The 21252-nt window shown below is 44.0% G+C and overlaps 1 protein-coding gene across 2 annotated transcripts in view; it reads right to left on the reverse strand.

The window, feature by feature from the left end:
- Window positions 1-21252, reverse strand: part of OTUD7A (OTU deubiquitinase 7A) — a 370683-nt gene that overhangs the window by 35533 nt on the left and 313898 nt on the right. For both annotated transcript variants that reach the window (XM_045448891.1, XM_045448890.1), the window contains 3 exons: window positions 12529-12630; window positions 8851-8978; window positions 7921-8033 (listed from right to left, as the gene is read on the reverse strand). In XM_045448891.1, coding sequence (XP_045304847.1) covers window positions 7921-8033; window positions 8851-8978; window positions 12529-12630 — 343 coding nt within the window. The remainder of the gene's footprint in view (window positions 1-7920; window positions 8034-8850; window positions 8979-12528; window positions 12631-21252) is intronic.

Raw genomic sequence — 21252 nt, forward strand, 5'->3', positions numbered from 1 at the left:
ATAACTTTTTGAGATTTGACTTTTCATTCAGCAGAATGTCTGTGAGTTTCATGAAAGTTTTTGTGTGTATCAGTTTGTTTCTTTTTATTGATGAGTAGTATCCCATAATAAGAATGTAGCCCAATTCATTTATTAAAGGACATTTGAGTTTCCAGTTTTTTATGAATTTTGAATACAGCTAATATAAAGATCTTTGTGTGAACATGTTTTGATTTTTCTGGGGCAGAGTTTCTCAACCTTGGCACTACTGAAAAGTCTGTACCAGATAATTCTTTCTTTTGGGCGGCTGTCCTGTGCATTTTAGAATGCTTAGCAGTATCCTTGGCTTCTACCCATTAGATTCTAGCAGTACCTAGCCCACCCTACAGTTGTGACAACTAAAATTATCTCTAGATCTTGGCCAAATGTCACAGGGGGAGAATTACTCTTGGCTGAGAAACACTGCTCTAGGGTAAATACTTGGAACGGAATGGCTGGGTCATATGGCAAGTGCATGTTTAAATTTGTAAGAACCTGTCAAACTACATTTGAGAGTGGTTGTACCATTTTATATTGCCACCAACAATGTATGAGAATTCTATTTGTTCTGCATTTTCACCAGCATTTGGTATTGTCAGTACATTTTCTTTTTGACCTTCTAACACGTGTAGTGGGTTTTTCCATTTCCCTGATGGGATTCACATTATATTCTTAAAACTGAGAGGATCCTGGTTTATTCCCTGCCTCCCAGGTTATTCCCTGCCCTACACAAAATGTAGGGGTTGTGTTGAAAATTGCTTGGTAATAACTAATTGTAAACGCATTTAAGATAATTCCTCTCATTAATTCATTATTGACCTAATATTTACAAAGGTTCTAAACATTTGACAGATGAGTAAAGAGAGACTCAGAGAGCCTGAATTGGAAAATGCCTTTCTGTACATTCACAGAGCAGACAACTGATGGTGCAGGTTTAGTCTATTGTTAGTAAGGGCTGGGATTCAAATGGTGATCGCTTGAAACACATCCTGTAATTGGACTAGAAAACAAAGAGATATTATTCCATTGCCCACAGAACTAAAGTTTCTGAAGGTAGAAAAAATCCGATTCTCCATAATAATGGAGACAGGCTTCTGAGCGAAGGGACAGGAAAAAAAAAAGCAGGGGACCTGGGAGGCAGAAGATCTGAGTTTGAACTATGGCTTTATCATTCAATGCCCTGGACAAATCATTTTCCATCCTGAATCTAAGTTTCCTCATATGTTGGATGAAAATTATAATTTTTATCTCACAAGTTTACTGTGATGGCAGAATGAGACTATATTCATAAAAATGCATGGCAAATGGAAGGCAATTAATAAATGTTAAGCTAATGAATAAATCTTTTTCAGAGCTTATAAAGATGAAGAAGTTGAATATATTTAGTCTTTGGATTTCATGTAATTATTTCTCATCTCAAATTAGCCAACCCGAGCTGAATGCCAGAAAGCTGATTTCTTTCTGTCTGACCTTTTCTTTGATGATATCATTCATCTCCTGAATTTAAAGTTAGAATTTTATACCTAGCCAACCTATCCACCAAGAGTGAGGTAGAATAAACACAGACTCAGATATGCCAGTACTCAAAAGGTCTAGCTGCAGTGCACTCTTTCTTAAGAAGGTACTGAGGCTTGTCCCAGTATATGCTCTAGAAAATCCCAGGGCTGTGACTCAGACATACCTGGGTCTATATTCTAGCTTCACCAGTAACTAACTGGAGACAAGTCAATTAATCTCTCCAAGCATTAGTTTCCTATTTTTTCTTATTTTTTAAATGTTTATTTATTTTTGAGAGAGAGAGAGAGAGACTGAGTTCTAGCAGGGGAGAGGCAGAGAGAGAGGGATACACCAATTCCGAAACAGGCTCCAGGTTCCAAGCTGTCAGCACAGAGCCTGCTGTGGGGCTCGAACTAATGAACCATGAGAGCATGACCTGAGCTGAAGTCAGATGCTTAACCAAGTGAGTCATCCAGGTGCCCCAAGTTTCCTAATTTATAAAATGAGGATAATGTGTGTAAGGCAGGTAGGCGCTCAGCACACATTCCTTCCTTCCTTTCTTTCTTCCTCAGCTATGCCCAGAACAATCCAATAAGCTGTTTGTGTGTGTGTGTGTGTGTGTGTGTGTGTGTGTGTGTGTGTTCCTTTCCTGCAGGACTAGGTTCTGGAGGTCAGGCCACAGAGTATAAAATGTAGTGACCTTGATGTATAAACTAACAGGAGGGATTTGCTCCATAATCAGAGAGACTCCTTAAAGCCTCAAAGCCCTTAAGACTAAAAGAATTGAATTTCTAAGGGTGGAATATCAGACATTGAGATGAGCCAGTGGAAAGTCAGGGAGAGGGAACACATTTCAGATATCTAGGAAGGGCCCTTACAACATACCATATAGGCAGCAGGTATGCCAATTTACAGAATAAGTGTGACGATGTCTTAATAAACATTATTTTTACTATTGTAAAAATATCCCTTTCCAAACACCTTTGAATCTGTTATTTTGTCACTCCATACCAAGAACATCTGAGTATGTAGCAGATTGCTTTAGTGGCTACAGATCCTTCCTGTGTACATTCCTGTGTACTTGTCCCTTTGCAATGTGACTTTGCCCTTCTTCCCTTCACGGGTGGAGTCTATCTCTCTGCCTTGAGGCTGGCTTGACCATGTGACTTGCTTTGGCCAATGGACATTAGTACAGTGATGCAATCAGAAGCTTGAGAAGCACCAGCAAATCAGGGGCTGCCCTCTCTTCCTTGCCCTTAGACTGTATTGGGCAGTCTTGGACCTCCTCAAAGATAAAAATCCATGTGGACAGAGGCCCAGGGAGAGCTAGTTTTCAGCCTCAGAGCAGTGAATAAGACTATCTTGGGCTATCTAGCCCCGCTCATACTAATTGCCAGATGACTTCTGCCCCACGAGTGGCACCAGGCAATTCCAGTGACCCCCAGAATATGAGGAAATCTGACTGGATGCTGTTCTAGGCCACTGTTAGAGTGGCTGTTCTGAGTTTTGGGGTGGTTTGCTATGCAACCATCAAAAACTGATACAACTGGCAGGGAAGTTACTACCAAGTGGATTTTACAGATGAACAGATGGAGGCTCAAAGAGTTTATGAGACATGTCCAAATCCACATGCCCAGCTTGGGACTATAACCCAGTGCATTTAAGTTTGGGTCTCTGGTCACGGTCCACCAAGCTCTTTTATTTGCTCTCCTTATGCAGTTGTCCTGAAACTAGATGAAGTACCCAGAGACCTTCACTAATAGCTGTCAGAGATTTTCATCACTTTCAGAACAAGTAACTGGGTTCTTCTGATCGCACACACCTCTTTTCTTGGAGTATGGTGTGGGGCTGTAGGTGCAAGAAGGTGATGGGCAGCCAGATTTAGGGCAGAGTTATTTCCTTATTACCTCCCTGTCTTCCTTCTGGGGAGCATCCCTCTCCCCGTGCCCCTCATGAGGGCTCAAGCACCCAGGATGGCAACAATGATGATGGTTAGACAGGGCTATAAAAACCCCAGCAGCAGCCCTTTGGGAGGGTTGCATTTCAAGGGTGGTATCTCAGAGGGTCTCTGGAGCAGCAGCAGTAGCACAGGACATCTGATTTCTATTATTTTGGCCATGGAGAAATGGATACATTTTGATTTGCAAGCATCAGAGGGAATTCATTCTGTGGCTGTAAGTGTGCCCTGCTCAGAAGCACCTGGCTCTGCCTTGGTCTTGGCTCTTTACTATGCTTGCAAGTATATGTCTGTGGATGCCATCATCTGTCTTGTGCATCTGAAGTTCAACAGGAAGCCCATACTCACCTTGCCTTCCTGGGGTCTTCAAGGGTGCCCTGCTCTGTGATCATGTACTCTGGGGCATCAGCCCTAAGCACCTTATCCATGGTGGCTATCTAGCTGGTAGCTTTCTCTGCCTGGACGCCAACCTGGTCTACACCCTTCTCCTTGGGCAAGCAGTGGACATACATCTCTGCCTCCAGGGTCTTTTGCCAGGTTCTGCCAGTGAGCCTGGGGGCCAGCCGCTATGAATCGTGCAGGAAGAAGAAAGAAAGAGGGCCAAGCTCATTCTTGAGTCTGCCCTTCAGTCCCTTCCAACCACTTCAGATACTTAAACTCCCCATGTTCTGGGGGAAGTAATGGATTTAAAAATGATATCAGGCCAGTGTCCATGCCAGGGAGAAGCTGACCCCCATCCGTGCCAGTACTAGGAGGCCAGAAGCTGGGCAGGGAGCAGGAGAGAGGGAAGGGTTCGTGCTGCTGCTGTTGCTACACTTGTCCCTCATCCCTGGGAACCAGGTTTCCTAATGAGCCAGGTGTAGGAGGGAACACAAAGAGGGCCATTTTAGTCTTTGTTACTATCACACCTGCAAACTCATTCTCTCTTGCTTAGCTCTCTCCTATCCCCTAATGAAACCTGGAAAATTTGTGTGGCTTGTCTGGTTGCTTCTCCTGAGGGCTGCCAGGCCCAGGCCATTTTGCTGTTTCTCACATCACTGCCTCCTCATTCTCTGGCTGCCATCTGTGACCCCCTGTGCGGTTGCCACAGGCCAGAGAGGAGAGGCTGAAAGTCCTTCTTGACTCTACTTTTGGGTGCCCACTGGACTTGGTGGAGGCCCAAATGCTGACCCTGTTTTTATGGAGGTGCTTTTGTGGGTCTTGGGACCTCCCCACAGCTCACTGTCTCTGCCCTTAGTTCCCTGGACAGAGGTGGTGGCACCCTAATCTGATGTCTTGTCATCAGCCTTCTGGCCCGGCCTCTTGGGTTTACCCTCATTGTAGGCAGAGTCCTCCTGAAGACAGCCCAGCTTAGGCCTCATCCCAGGGTTCACTCCTGGTGCTCAGAAAGCATGCATGCATAGCTCTTAGCACTGCATAATCCTCCATGGCTGTGAGGACTTGGGAGCTGGCCAGCCTCAGCCTTCAGAGCCTTGGGGAAGACAGTGGGTACTAGTCTCTAAGGCCCTCAAGCCCCGGACATGCCCCACATCTCTTAGCTCAATGTGAGGAGGGAAACCTCTTCCCTTTGCCCAGGGAAGATTGAGGCAAAATGCAGATACTGACAACTCACTAAAAAACAGTCTCTTTTGAACTTCTGAACCCCAAGGGGAGGTGGGAGCTCCATGGCAGGGGAGCCTCTCCTGGAGGGAGAGAACATACTGGTATTCTTGTTAGCTTGACCATATGAGAGTGGTCCAGAAGGAAGGGAAAGGTGAAAAGACCAGGTGAGAGAGACTAAAAGCTGGTGTCTCATGCAGAGCTCACACACGTTTACCAAAGTAACATGTCAGAACCAAAAAAGCTTCATTTCTAGCAGTTCCTTGCCTCCTTCTGAGATTCACCTGTTGCTGTGGGATACAAGTGACCATCCCAAGCCCAAACATGGCCCTGTTGGCTGCAGACATCAGGCCAGAAAACTCTGAGCTCTGGCATGGGAGGGGCCATGGGGGTAATATTTGAGCTCCTGGAACCATTAAAAACTCAGGAGAAACCGGCCATGAGGGCTTGGACACCATCCTGAAGAGCATTTCCTTATTGTGGTCTGTGCAAATGGCCAGCAAAGAGGGGACACTCCTGAAGGCCTGGCAGGTGTCAGAGTTCCCACCTGCATCAGGTATTGTCCACCCCTGCCTAGTACCTCTGTGCCCCTGATGGTAGAGGACGCTGGTAGCTTGTGTGATGTTTATTGGCTCCCCAAACCTGCTGGTCCAAGTTACAGTGGAGGGGGTTAAAAAAAAACAAGGGATCTCTTGTGGGGGGAATACCATCTTTCATCTAGCACTCACTGCCTAGACACATTTTTATCTTTACAACTGAGGCCAAATTTATGGTGAAGGGGTCCTGGGTGTGTGTATGTGGGGGGTGGAATTTGGAAATGCATGAGAGCTACAGTTGGGTTGGCAGGTATCAGCCACACCAGAGCCCTCTTCTTGTGAGCTGCGGAGAGTGGGTAGCTAGTCCAATGCCTTCTGTCTCTCTCCCATTCCCTCAAAGTTTAAGAGAAGAACAGAGCTGCGGCCCAACACCAAGGAGGCCCCTCTGCTGTGGTCTTGCCCTGAGTTGGCAAACCTGAGTCCCATGGGAAGGAGACAGAAACAAACACTAGATACACCACTCTTTCAGCCCATCACTCAGCTCTGGGTCCTCTTGGTTCCCAGGGAGCAGGAGAAGCTGAGGCCTTAAGAGCTAAGATACACCTGATCAGCTGTGTGACCATGTCCCAAGTGCCTTCTGGATGGGGGGGGGGACTCTGGGGACACAGGATATGGTGATGGTCACCTATTATTATTGTACCCCCCCTCCATCCCAGAAGATACACTGTGGTAAAGTCAATCCACCTGCATCTGTGGCAGGTGCCAGAGAGGCAACAATGAAAGGGATGCCAAGGAATTCTTTAGGCACATCTCAGGTATGGCTTAGGAGGCATGGAAAAGCAGAGTGTGGAATTTTCAGGAATGAATTGAGTATTTAGAATTTTGTGTCATTAAATGTCGTAAATAAGATAGACTTTTGGGACTGACATGTCACATTATTAAAACAAAGTGAAAAAACAACCCCGTGGGAATTGTGTTTATGGGTTTCTGTACTGAAGGGCTTATCTTTGAGGGTCCCCAATATAGTGCCAGGCCCGGGAAGCCCCAGGTCCTGCTTGCTGGTGGCTGAGGGCTCAGAGGCCAAGATGTGGGGCCAGGACATACTCCCAGCACGGGCTGTCTACTGGCGTCTGATCCTTTCTTGGGTCTCCTCAGTGTCAATACTCAGGCTTTCTTTCTTTCTTTTTTTTTTTTCAAAGAGAGTATGTGATGTGTGAGCAGTGGAGATAGAGGGAGAGGAAGAGAAAATCTTAAGCAGGTTCCATGCTCAGTGTGGAACCTGACACAGGGCTTGATACCATGACCCTGGAATCATGACCTGAGCTAAAATCAAGAGTCAGATGCTTAACCGACAGAGCCACCCAGGCACCCCAAATGCTCAGGCTTACTTGTTTGGCTGAGACTTTTTCTAGGGTGACAGCTTGGCCCTCAACTTCAGTAGGTGTGAACCAAAGCACATACCTCCTTTGAAATGCTATGGCCACAGGTTTGGTGACTGTTTTGTTTGGCCACACTCTTCATTCTCATATTGGATGTTTAAGCTGTGTCTTTAGGAACAAGTTACTCCCTACACGTGCACAAAGCCAAAATCTTTTTGCCAGTAATGTGCATAACATCTATGGAGCTCATTGGGAGATGCTGGGCTCACTTAATGACCTCTTGCTCTCAGTGTGATTTATTTATTTATTTATTTACTTTTAGTGTTTATTTGTTTTTGAGAGAGAGAGAGAGAGAGAGAGAGAGCGCATCTGAAGTGGGCTCTGCGCTGCAGCAGCCAGCCTGATTCAGGGCTTGAGTTTACAAACCATGAGATCACGACCTGAACTGAAGTCGGATGCTCAACCAACTGAGCCACCCAGGCTCCCCTCAGTGTGACTTCTTGAAGTCAGGAATTAAATAGATACTTAGGTGGAAAAAATCCAAACCCAACTGCTTGAGGCTTCTGAGCCTGGTGGGTACAACAGCAGTGGTTCAGGGTCTCCCAAGTCACATGCCTCCTACAAAGTCTGGCTGAGCAGGGAGTCCTCTCTCCAGGACTGCCTGCAATGAGGAAGGGAAAACACTGGTGACCTTCATGCCTCTACCTGCAAAGTGCATGCAAGGCTGTGTAAACTTTCCCCCAAATATCTGGCAGGGGTCCAGCCAGGCCTCACAACTCTGCCCTGAGTCCTTGAGGAGAATGTAGTGTCTGAAGGCAGGAGTCTTTGTGTTTCCCCCAGCCTGGGGTTACCACATGCTCTCTCAAGCCACTTCCCACGCTGGGTGGCTGGGAGCTCAAGGTGACCACTGGGGAGGGGAAGGGGCAGCACTTACCCCCCGCCTGTGCCACCGTTCTTGCTGAAGTGCGTGCGTGGCTCGCTGGATGCCAATTTCAGTAGCTCAGTCCACTCCCGCTCCCATTCCTCCTCGGTGTACACCAGCCCTGACTGGCACAATGGAAGCCGGCTCAGGAGGTGGTGGGCCAGCCTCCTCACCCGCCCCCCACTCCAGGTGAGCCTGGCGGCCCTGCTGGACCCCTGGTTCAGTCCAAGCCCAATCAACACCCAGGCTGGGCACCACCTGCTAGTGGCCACTGACTGTCCCCGTATGCTATAGACAATATTTCTTCAGAATGCCCAGTCTCCAATTTCAATGCTGTTGGGGGTCCACCCAGAAACAAGAGTCATTCCCAGGGGGTAAGAATGACAAAACACAATCTGCACACACACCAGGCTTGGGGTTGACCATTAAAAAGTTTAAAGGGATGATGGGCCAAGTTCAATCAGAGAGCAGGCAGATTCTTCTTCTAGGACAGCAAAGTGCTAATGTCCCTCATCATCAGGAGGACTGGGATTCTCTCTGGATCAAGTACAAGAGCTGGGGCTGTAGACTGTGCCAGGACCGCCCTGTGGCTATACCTGGCCTTCAAACCACCACCAGTAGTGACCAGACATAGGTGACTGCATAATTCATCATCCAAGCCAGGACACCTTTTGAGAGTGAAGGTGGTTGGTTTTCATAACTATGCAATGACAGGCGGTGAGAGTGGACATGTTGTCACTGTGTGTGTGCCAGGGTCTGAGCTTTTGTAATGGGCACCTCTTCAGTGGGTTTAAATGGGGAAGGCTTTACTACTCCCAGAAGCCATTGCTGCCTGACCTCACAAGACGGACGTGGCCTTGGGGCACAGCTCTGGACTCCACCATGGCCCATGGCTGTGCTTGGTGTGGGTCCCAGGCTCTGGACATCCCAGCAGGTACCAACCTCCTTGTTCTGCTGTGTCTGCTGCCACCTCCACCTTCGCTTTAGGGCTTCCCTTTCAGCCCCTGTCCTCATCATGGTGTAGAGAGCTTTCCGCAAAACCAGGTCCCGGTCGTGAAACCCCCACATTCCTGCAGTAGGAGGCCCATGAGGAGCAGAGGAGAGAGACAGGATGTGAGGAGGGGGACAAGTCAGTAGGTAACTCAGACTGCCACAACTTACCAGACCTGGCCTCCTGCATCTGCACACAAAGATAACTCGTTAGTTAGCCATCAATTCCCCTGATTAGCTAGCAATTCCCCTCTGGTGTCTTTCCCCATTTCCCCTTGAAGCAGGTTGGTAAATGAAAGAGGATGTCCCCTTCTCAGAGAAACAACAGTAGGTGAAACCAAATGCTGCCTCTTTCTGGGACCCTTGGCAAGACACTTTGAATTTCACAGGTTTGTTTTGAGGGACCTCATGTTCACCATCCAGCTCTTGTGTTTGAGTGAGAGATAGTCTCTGTGGATAAACTGGTGATGTGTCCTCACATGGGGTCTCGAGCCAGGATGGCAATCAGACCCTGGTTTCATCTAGGGTCTGCCACATCTGATGTCTCTGCCCTAAGGCATCTCAGCCTCCTGAGAAGCAGAGCATCAGTGGACACCACTGCAAACATCTGGACCTAAGAGAAAGTACCTGCTTTTGAGGTAGAAGGTCTTTCTCCCTTACCCCTTTCCTGGCCTTTGCTGGGTGTTGAGGGATTATAAGGAAAACCAGCCATTTCTGAGTACATTCTTGGGGCAGGTCAGATGTGGTCAAGAGACTCAACAAATGAAACAAACAGTAATGAGAGGTGCGGCTCTTGCTGTGGGGAAAGAGTGGGGGAATCTATCCATCCATCCATCTATCCACCCATGCATACATATCCATCCATTTAATTAAATGACATTAATTCTACTTAATTAATTCTGAACTCATTTCATAAAAGGGGTGAGACACCATTCTGGTCATTGGCAATACCCACAGCAGCAATCAGGACAGACTAAGTTCCTAAAATCTCACAGAGCACACACTAGGGGAAGGTGGAGCAGCCATTGAATTAGCACATAACAAACCACCTCAGGGACAGCGGCACCATAAGGGGAGATGAAGCAGGCCAACGGGATGCTGGTTGGCATTGGTCATGGTGTGAATGGAGACATCAGAGCATAGACTCGAGTGGGTATAGGAGGGAGCTGGGTTGCCATTCCAGGCAGAGGGGCAGGCCAGGCACCAGCCCCAAGGGGCGCCAACGTGGAATACTTGAGAAACGGCAAGAGGGAAAGGTGGCTGGGGGGAGAATCAAGCAGACAAGGTGAAGAGTGAAAAGGTGGACTTTTAAGTGAGCTGAGGGCCCCTGGAGAGCTTTCACAAGAGGAATGACCTGCACTGACCTAATCTTTAAAGGCTCAATCTGGCCATGCATCCTTTAGTGCAAAGGTATGCAATAACCAGGGGCTGCTATGGGCTTTCCATCAAGAGAGGCTTTTGTCTTTTTCTACAACATAGACGGAGGGCAGTGGCCATTAATGCTCCTGTTATAAACAGGCCAAGCTGATCTTACTCATCCCTCAGACCTGTGTGTAGTCGCCTCTCAGGACTCTCCCAGGTAGGGCAAGTCCAGTCTCAGCTGGACTCCACGGCTCCTTGTTCGGGTCTCTCTTGCAAAGAGGGTCTCTCTGCCCCATGGATGTTTGCTTACGAGTCTGGCTTTAGGATTACTGTCATTTCTGTGTGTGCCCCCCAACCCTAGGTCAGTGTCAGGCCTGGTCTGCAGGTTTAATAAGCACTGCTGGTCAGTGTTGCGTGGCTGCTTTGGGCAGTGCTGCCCCTCCCTGTGGGGTTTAGCAATTGGAGTACAAAAGGAAAACAAGGTACCAGGAGAAAAGAACCAATTGGCCATGAGCCCCAGACTCAGCCATGGCTCAGCCTCTTCAGCAGCTGGAACAAGGCTGGCCATGGGAGGCTTTCTCTTCCTAGGCAGACAGAAGGCCCACTGTGCTCACTGAGAAAACATCTGCCCTTAGACCAGACCACAGTGGCATGTGACCTGATTTGTGTCTTTGCCCACCTGTAGTGCTGAGAGGAGCAGTGCCTCTGCACACTTCAGTTTCTGAGGGCCAAAGGCATTTCCTTTGTAATGAAGCGGTTGTTTGACAAAGATGAGAGATTTCTTTTGTGTTCTTTCAAGATTTTACACACAACAAAGTGAAGAAATGTGTTCCACAGCAGGGGAATAGTTAATACATTATGATGAAATATGACACAACTACCAAAACATAAGAAATTCACAATATGATTTTAAGGGAAAAATGTTGGATTCCAAACTGTGAACACTGTGAGATCATAATTTCACTGGAAGAAGAGACAAAATACACCAAAACATTAAAAGTGGCCCTTTCTGGGTGGTAGAATTGTTGATTTTTATTTTCTTACTGTGACGAATGTGGAATACTTTTATAATGCCAACAAACAGAAATGTGTTCTCTCTGGAATGGAAAGGAAGCAGGTAGGTGGGAGCCCTTGTGTCCCCCATCACCGCTGGCCAAGCCTGTGGAATGTGGCCCCTTGCTCTGAGGCTCCATTCTCCTCAGAGGCTCTCAGGCCCCTTTGCAGACCCAATGCATTTCCCTCTGTGGGTTTTAGGCATCTCACTTCTGTCCACTTGTTGCTGGAAAGGCCTCACCACAGGGCCAAAGAGAGGTTTGGGGTCCAGCCCTTGCTCTGGGTCATAGGATCAACTGTATTTACCTGGGGAGGGGAGTTTGACCAACAAGGAATATTCCAATATGCCAACTAAGAATATTCTCATTTGAAAGTCCCATCTATGGAGAGATCCTTCATTATAGGACTGAGGAGGACAGCCAGCTCTTGATGCCTGGGTCCCTGGCACAAATCCAGGCCTGTCTGTTAAAACTGATCTGGCTTTATGTGTATAAGGCTGGGTCTAGAAGGGGTGCTTGAGCTTCCAGAAAGTCTACCATGGGTCCTCAGTTATTCAAATAGTGCCACTCATGCCTGTGCACCTGCTGGGATGGCTTTTTGCAACCAGGAAGCACACAACTCTGCTGAAGGTTGCTGACCTCTCTGCTTTATATTCCAATTACATAGATTCCCCTGTGATTTCCCCAAATGATATCTACGTCTTTTTGTCAGTCCATGTGCATGGACTGCTGTCAGTGTGGTGGCTCTGTACCTACCCAACCTAATGTACTGCTCCCCAAACTTCCTGCTCAAGCCCAACCAAGCTCAGACCTGCTTCCAAACATCCTGTTAATTCCTGCCTTCATGCTTTTCCATGCAGTCTCCCTACCTGAAGTGTCCTTTTTTGTATTATTTCAAGTCCTTCAAGTCTCAGTAAAATCCTGCCTCCTCCAGGAAGTCCTCTTTTATTGCTCTAGGTCATGATGTCTAATCCCCATCACTGCAGCTCATGATTAGGCCTCTTTCTTTTATATTAGGTCTTTTCTCATGTGTGCTCTGTGTTCTCACCAAGCCTGCCAACTACTTGACAAGAAGGGCTGAATTGTTGCCTCCATCCCTTGGAGACTCTTCCAGCTGAGTGATGTGCATGGCTCTACTGAGCATAGGTCTGTCCTTTAACAATGAGCAGAGCAGACCTGGGGTGCTGCCACCCTCTGTCTCTGTTGTAGAGCTTACCCAGAGAGGCGGCGTGTAAAAGGCAGTTCCCATCTCCTGTAGTGGCCAAAGGAAGAAGCCGTTTACAGCTCGTGCACACAGTGGACCACCAGTTCAGACGACCTGAAACAGAAGCTCACTTTAGAAGAGAATCCCAGAATAGACCATTTGAATGTTTGCTAAGTAAGCATAGACATTAGCAGATTATTTTTGAGAGGGTTCTAGAAAACTTCAGTGGGAAAGTAGAACATTATGGCTATTTTCTCTTTAAGATAAGAAACGGTTAAATCCTCCCATCAATTAGCAAGAGGATTAAGACACTCAAGGGCAAAGCCTTTTCTCCTTGAATTTGGGAACATTTTATATACACACACACACACACACTTTCTCTGTGTGTAATTTCCTTGAACACAATTTCCCTTTCTGAAAGTTATTTTTTTCTCTTATACCATCCTGTTTTGATGCATACATACCTCCAAAAGTATGGTTTACATTTAATTTAACATATCCAAACCATTATAGCTACTTAGGTATATTCCTGTTAAATCTCATTAACACATCCAGAGACTTCTGCTTCCAGGAAGATGGAGTAGACATACTTTCTCCTATTCCTTATCTTAAGTACAACTAAAAATCATGGACATCATGTGTAAAATAACACAGGAAGACTTAAAAGTGGAGGAAGGGGCAGACTGACTGGGAAACTTGGGATCTGAGAAGCAACATGGTGGTAGGCTCTCTGGAGTTTCTTTTTGCCCCCAAATCCCAGACCAGGTACTGGAGAAGTTGGCAACCTGGAGACACCAGTGGGGGCAAAGGAATCACGCTCTCTCTAGACAGTATTCAAGGAAAGGGGCAACTTAGGAATACAGACAGTAACTGCTCTATTTCAGTCAAGTGCCACAGAAGAAACTATACCTCATCATCATCTCTGCCAGCAAAGGGCAAGAGGGGAGATGAAACTTCCAACCTTAAGAGACATAATGAGCTACTCACCACCCATTCCCCCAGTGCCAGATGGTGTCAGAGAATGTTGAAAGCATTGCCAGCAACTCAGCCCTGCTGGGTGATAATATGGACTCCACCCCCCACCAACTGAGAACATATGGAGAACTTGGCCTTTCACACCTCTCTGGTGGCAATGAAGTCCCTCTGCTCCCTCCCAGCAGTACAAGAAGCCCATGCCTTCACAGGTGTCAACAGAGGCAGAGTGGAGAACCTGTGCTTCTACCCTATTCTGGCAGTTATTACCAATCTACAACTCCAGACATCAGATGAACAGAAAAGGAGAACCCATCCGACCTGCGGTAAAGAATACTAAAGGGATACAGTAGAGAATACTGCAGGGTGCAAAGAAGGAATAAATGGGCTTTAAAAGGCATGTATGTTGGTAAATGTAAATAAATATTAGCTGTTTAAAGCAATATCATAAATGCCTTTTTGAGGATTAAAGTATATGTAGAATTAAAGCACATGACAGCAATAACACAAAATATGGAAATGTGTAATAAATGACATAAATCCTAAGACCCTTACATTGACCACCAGGAAGTGGTAAAAGGGCCAACTTAAATTAATTCTAATAGCTTGACAGTGGGCTTTGGGAACTATAGGATAACCACTACAAGAATAATAAAAGAATGTATAACTGACAAGCAAGTAGTGGGGAAACCAGAATAATAAATATTCTTAAATAATTCAAAAGAATATTAGAGAGAAGAAAAAGGAGACACAATAAAACACAACATAATAAACAGCAAGATAATGGATTTGAACCAAAATATATCTGTATTTATATTAAATGTGAATGAGCTAAATACTCCAATTAAAAGATACTGTCAACCTTGTTTAAAAAAACAAGTATATGCTGCTGACAAAAGACACCATAAACATAATGACACAGAAATGTAACAGTAACTAGGTAGAGAAAGATACAACATTCAAAAACTAGGCAAAGGGGCTCCTTGGGTGGCTTAGCTGGTTAAGTGTCTGACTCTTGATTTTGGCTCAAGGTCATGCTCTCGTGGTTCATAAAATTGAGTCCCACATCAGGCTTTGCCCTGACATCATGGAGCCTGCTTGGGATTCTCTCTCTCCTTCTCTCTCTACCCCTTCCCCCTCAAGCTCTCACTCCACATCTCAAAATAAATAAATTTAAAAAAAAACTTTGAAAAATAAAAAAAAAAGCAAAAATAAAACTAGTGAAGTCCTATTGATATCAGATGTAGGTGACATTATTAAGGCACAGGATAAATGGATATTTCATAAATATGGCACAATAAAGTCAAATGGAAAATATAACAACACTTAATGTGTATATACCTAAGACTTAGTCTAAAATATATATAAAGCAAAAATTGATAGACTCGAGAGAAATAAACAAACCCCAAAGTCAAAACTGGAGGTTTTTAACCAAATTCTCTTGATAAATGATAGACTCAACAAACAAAAACTTCAGTAGAGATCAAATAGAATTCAAGAATTTGACATGTATATAACTTGACATATATATAACACTTCACCCACAGACTGCAAAATAATTACACTTTTTTTTTCAAGTCACATGGAATATTTTCCAATATTGACCACATATAAAAAAGTGTCAACAAATTTCAAAGGATTTGAAATCATTCATAGTATGTGCTCTGGTCATAATAAAAATAGGTTAGAAATCAATGAGAAAATCAAGAGAAGTAGCCATCTTGGGCTGCTATACCAAAATACCACAGACTGGGTAGCTTAAAAAACAGACACTTATTTCTCACAGTTGTAGAGGCTGAAAGTCCCAGACTGAAGTGCTGGCTGATGTGGTTCCTGATAAGAACCCTCTTCCAGGTTTTCAGGTGGCAGACTTCTTGCTGTGTCCTCTCATGGTGGACAGTGAGCTCTGATCTTTTCCTTCTTTTGTAAGGACACTAATCCCATCATGGGGGCCCCATCCTCATGGCCTTATCTAAACTTAATTACCTTTCAAAGGCCCTACTGCCAAATACCATCACACTAGGGATCAGGGTTCCAACATAGGGATTTAGGGGGGACAAAAACATTCAGTCAATAGAAGTACCCAATAAGGCAGTTTGTTCACTGAATGTGGCTGTCCCCCAAGGGGACTACCCTTTCAACTGCTTTCTAGGTAATGAGCAAGATGAACAGTATAGGAGTTATATAGACCTGTTTTGAAAATTCAATTCCTCCCTGGCCATTTATGGCTAGGTTGCTTCTTTTTTTTTCTGTAGTGGAAACCCTAGGCTGGTCTGTCTGGCACACCCTCTGGGTGGAAGTTTAGCCAAAAGGGAACCTAGGGGATTCATACTTAGTTATGATTCAGTTTTATAAAAATACTTTGTCCTTCTTATGGCTAACCTTTGTGGATGAGAGGTACAGTTGTGATTAGGAAGAGATTGAAAAAGAAATAGGTAAGTTACAGGCATTGTGATGGCATATGCCAATCTTGTGATAGAAGGAAGAAGCAACAACTCTAGCATGTGGGGAAAGAACATATCAGACTGCAGAATGTGTAGGGGAGGGAAGTACATTGATCATGTTTTACTTCTTAGGACCACCTTGTAGGTTTCCACATGAAGAAAAATGCTCCTGTGGGATGTCCCAGATGTTGCACATGCCTCAAATATAGCAGAATCTTGGGGCGCCTGGGTGGCGCAGTCGGTTAAGCGTCCAACTTCAGCCAGGTCACGATCTCGCGGTCCGTGAGTTCGAGCCCCGCGTCGGGCTCTGGGCTGATGGCTCAGAGCCTGGAGCCTGTTTCCGATTCTGTGTCTCCCTCTCTCTCTGCCCCTCCCCCATTCATGCTCTGTCTCTCTCTGTCCCAAAAATAAATAAACGTCGAAAAAAAAAATTAAAAAAAAATATAGCAGAATCTTTCTCCTCTGACTGAGAAGTCTCAGGGTTTCTGCCAGCATCCATGAAGCCATGGAAGGCTAATTTATTAGCTTTCAAGTAAAACTTTGGACATCTCACAGTTATTGACAAAAAACATAGGCCTCATAAAATACAAAGTTTACTATCCATCAGGGGAGGAAGTTCCCACAAAATACAATAGGATGGGTTGAAAATATTAGAAGAACAGGAATGAACACAAAGTAGCCTGAGCCTTACCAGGACTGAAACCCGGCCTCAACTCATCGTTCTGTGACCAGAGTAAGGTAATCAGCCACAGAAGGTGAAGGGTGAGCCCTTTCTACAGGAGGACAACATCATTTGGAGTCTCTGAAATTTTATATTCACAAGGTCTATAAGGCAAGCAAAAAATTACTAGGTATGCCAAATCCAAACAAAAACAAAAAACAAAAACCAACCAAACAATAAACCCCAAGAGTAACTGACTGAAAACCAAAAGGGAAAAATGGGGTAAGAGAAAAAGGCAAACAGATTATCCACATTTTGAAGTTATCTGACAGAGACTTTAAGTCACTATAATTAGTATGTTCAAGAAAATAGAAAAAATGAGGCAGAAGCAATATTTGAATAGATAATCATCAAGAATTCTCTAAAATTGATTAAAGACACAATTTTTAGAGGGTCTGTAAATTCCAAAAAGAATAAATACAAAGTAAATGGCATATAGTGAAAATTAGAAAATTAGAGAGAAACTCTTAAAAGCAGAGGAAAAAGAGAACTATTACATACCTAGAGGAATAGTGATATAAGCCTACACAGAGTGGAATGAGAACATCAAAGTGCCAAAAGAAAATAACTTCCAATCTAGAGTTCTATACCCAGCAAAACTATCCTTAAACACTGAAATTGCCAGGAATGTAAGGTAACTTCCTCAATCTGGTATAGGTCACCTATGAAAAGCCTGCAGCTAACAGGATACTTAATAGTAAGATATTGGATGATTTCAACCTCAGATGGGGAACAGTACTCAATATTGATGATGGTCTGAACCTATGCAATAAGGTAAGATGTTATGATAGAAAAGAAATGAATGGAACTGCACTTATCAGTAGATTACATAATTGTTTATATAGAAAATACTTAGTAATCTACCAAAACACTCCTAAGCCTAATAAGGGAACTTATATTTAGCAAGATCTCAGGAAGCAAGGTTATCTACAGGTATCATTTATATTTCTATTAAGTAGCAATATATGATTTAGAAAATGAAATAAAAAATGCAATACTTAGACATAACTCTCATGAAAAATGTTATATCTAGACTGAAAATTATAAAAATATAATAAATTCCTGAGAAAATGTAAAGATTTAAATAAGTGGAGAGGGTAATTGTGCACATAGACTGAACTCCTTAATGATTCTGCATTCTCTCCAAGTTGATCTATAGATTTAACATAACCCCATGCAAAACTCCAGAAGCTACTTTTTAGAAGTTGACAACTCGATTCTAAATTTACATGGATAAAAAAAAAACCTAGAACAGCCAAAATAATCTTGAAGCAGAACAAAGTTGGAGGACTTACAGTTCCTGATTTGACAGCTGATTATAATGCCATAGTAATCAAGACAGTGTGCATATAAGAGAGACAACTAGATCAATGTGACAAAATATACAGACCAGAACAGACCCACACATTTATGGTGACTTAATTTTTTTTAATGTTTTTATTTTATTTTTGAAAGAGAGAGAGACAGACAGACAGAGAGACAGAGAATCCTAACAAGGCTCCACACTCAGTGAGGATCCTGAAGAAGGGCTTGATCCCACGACCCTGGGATCATAACCTGGGCTGAAGTCAAGAGTCGGATGCTCAACCCACTGACCCCCCAGATGCCCCTTATCTTATATTTCTAATGTTATGGGAAATTACTGTTGATGTATCTTTGTTTTCTAATGAAGCATAGTTGACATACAATGCTATATTAGTTTCAGGTGTATAACACAGTGATTTGACAATTCTAAACATTAGTCAATACTCACCCCAGTAAATGTAGTCACCATCTCTCACTATGCAACGTTATTACAATATTATGGACTATATTGCTTATGCTGTATTTTTCATCTCCATGATTTATAACTGGAAGTTTGTACCCCTTAATCCCCTTTACCTATTTTATCCATTCCCCTCCCCCCTCTCCTCTGGCAACTACCAACTTGTTCTCTGTATTTAAGTCTGTTTATTTTGTTTTTCTTTGTTTTGTTTTCATATTCCACATATAAGTGAAATAATATGGTGTTTGTGTGTCTGGGAAACTATCTCTCCTTTAAATACGAATGGTAATCTTGCCACATACAGTATTCTTGGTTGTAGATTTTTTCCTTTTAGCATTTTGACTATATCAGGCTACCATATGGTATTTGTGACATATTATTTTTTATTTGGGGAACAGAATATAAAAGCCACCTCTTGGGCCTTCAACTCTGTGGAATTTCCATCAAGTGAAAATGTTTCTAATAGATATTTCCAAGAAGTTGTGAAAACACTTGATTATTTTTTTTAAGAAAGGGAATAATAATAATAGGATTGGAAGCGTTGGGGGGCATCACATTATTTACATTCCAACAAGCCTTCTGTCATTATTGAGAATTAATTTTAATAAACGGTGTTACTGCTTTCAGTCATCAATAATGAAATATGAAGGGCAAGAGTTACAAGTAATGCTGGGCGTTAAGGCTCTCAAAAGTACATTTAGTCCAGAGTTGGGAGAGTTATTGCTTAACAGATTACCACATTAACAAAGTTTAATATAATAAACCGCGTCAATAATGTGTTTAAACTGGATACCTATCTCCTCTACAGTGCTTCTTGGTTAAGATTCAGTAACTGGATTTAAGTGGTAAGTGGTTTTATTCATATAAAATAATTGTACCCTTAATTCTAAATGAAAACATGTACTGAAATTAACACTACAAAATTAAATGGACAAGCCTCTATTATTGATGATGCTAATGCTTATGTTAACAAATTGGTGTATTCTCACCGCTTGCAAATCATCTTATTAAAGCTAAATGAGAAATGCAATTAAGGGTCTTAACTGACAGTGCCACTGGATAACCAGTCAGAGACACAATTAGAAATAACATGCCATCAGTTGGTAACTTCTTTTTTTTTTCCAGGCTATGAAATAGCAACTTATCTCACCTGACTTTTTCAAAGCCTTTTAAAACATCCAGGCTGGGAGACATTAAAACTGGGTTGCCACAGAACGAAAGAAAATTACAAGATTCTCGCACAGCATTAACAGAGTGGCTGTCACCTGAAAACCCAACACATTTAATATTAAAGTGGGATGGCCCCATTCATCCTCTGAATTTGTTTGAGGCTGACAGAGGCTCCTCTCAAGAGCCAGTGGGTACAGGGGTGTTAGCAGAGAAACAGGGGAAGGACAGGGAGGTGATATGCTAATGAGGCAGGTGATCTGCATTAATGGGCAGACTCCATGGTATGCCCATCTAATAGTATTCCCTTCCATTCTTGCTCACAGAACGCTGCTATGTCTGGTGTTTTTTAGGGAAGACAAGATTCCTTCCTTGTTCTGTGAAACAAACGTTGCTAGGAACAAGACAATACATGCAATTCCATGATCCTTGCCAGGGACCGTGTTGGTGTGGCCACATACTGTCACTCAGCCTAGAAGATGGAAAAGAAATCTGCTGGGGCAGCTACTAGGAAAGTGTTGTTCATCCTTCAAAAGGAACATAGACAGGGCCTCTCCATCCCTTCCCTGAATACTGCTGTGTGAGGATATGTTGCCAGATGCATCTACAGCCATGTTGTATCCTGAATGGAGGCAGCACTGACCTGCTGAGGATAGAAGGGCAGAAATCTGGGTCCTTGCTGACACTGAGGAGCTGCCAGCCTTACCATGAGCTTCCCTGTCCTCAGACTTCCTGTTCTGTGGGATAGTGATGGATTCTTGGCTGAAGGTCCTGCTGGCTTGGGTTAGTGTCTCCTGCTCACTGCAGGGCTGACAATAAATCACTCAACTCTGCATGGGAGGGTGCACATTCCCATTTTACAGACAAGGAAACAGGCTCAGGGAGTCAATGAACATGCCAGGGTGCACTGAATCTTAAAGGGGCCATTGGTCATCCAGGGCAAAATCAAATCATGAACAAAGCTGATCTAATTTACTTGGACACGGTTGAGTTTGTTGGCAAGACAGTTTTAACTTCTGTGAGCTGGTATGATTTCAAAAAATATATTCTTCAAATAAGTAGTGGAGCTGAAGCTCAAATTTGTTACTCTGAAGTCATAGACCTAGTCTTTCTACTATGCTTCCTTAGAGAAACAAGTGTTGCTCATTCTCCTTTTCTGGCTCTTGCTCTTGCTGTGTCTTGCTTGATTTTCTCATTCCATTTTTTTTTAAGTTTACTTATTTTGGGAGAGAGAGCATGTGCATGAGAGCTGAGGAGGGGCAGAGAGAGAATCCCAAGCAGGCTCTGAGCTGTCAATGTGGAGCCCCATGCAGGGCTCAAACCCACAAACCATGAGACCTGAGCTGAAACTGAGAGCCCGATGCTTAACCGACTGAGCCACCCAGGCACACCTCATTCTATTTTTACTATTAAAATTTCGAAGAGTGCCGAGGGAAGTACACCCATCATGCAGAACCAGGCCCCTGTGAACCCTTGAACCCTCTGTCATATTTACTTCAGCTCTTGCCTTTTGATGTAAAAGAAAAAAATTAAAGATTAAGTTGAAGTTCCCTTGATGTGTCTCCCCAGTTTTCATTCTCATTCCTCCTTCCCCAGCAGTACCACTACATGACTTTGGTGACCTTTGCATTATAGAACATAAAAACAGATACATTAAAGGTTGAAAA

This window comes from Leopardus geoffroyi, chromosome B3, assembly GCF_018350155.1.
Source record: "Leopardus geoffroyi isolate Oge1 chromosome B3, O.geoffroyi_Oge1_pat1.0, whole genome shotgun sequence".
In the NCBI taxonomy this organism is placed as follows: Eukaryota; Metazoa; Chordata; class Mammalia; order Carnivora; family Felidae; genus Leopardus; species Leopardus geoffroyi.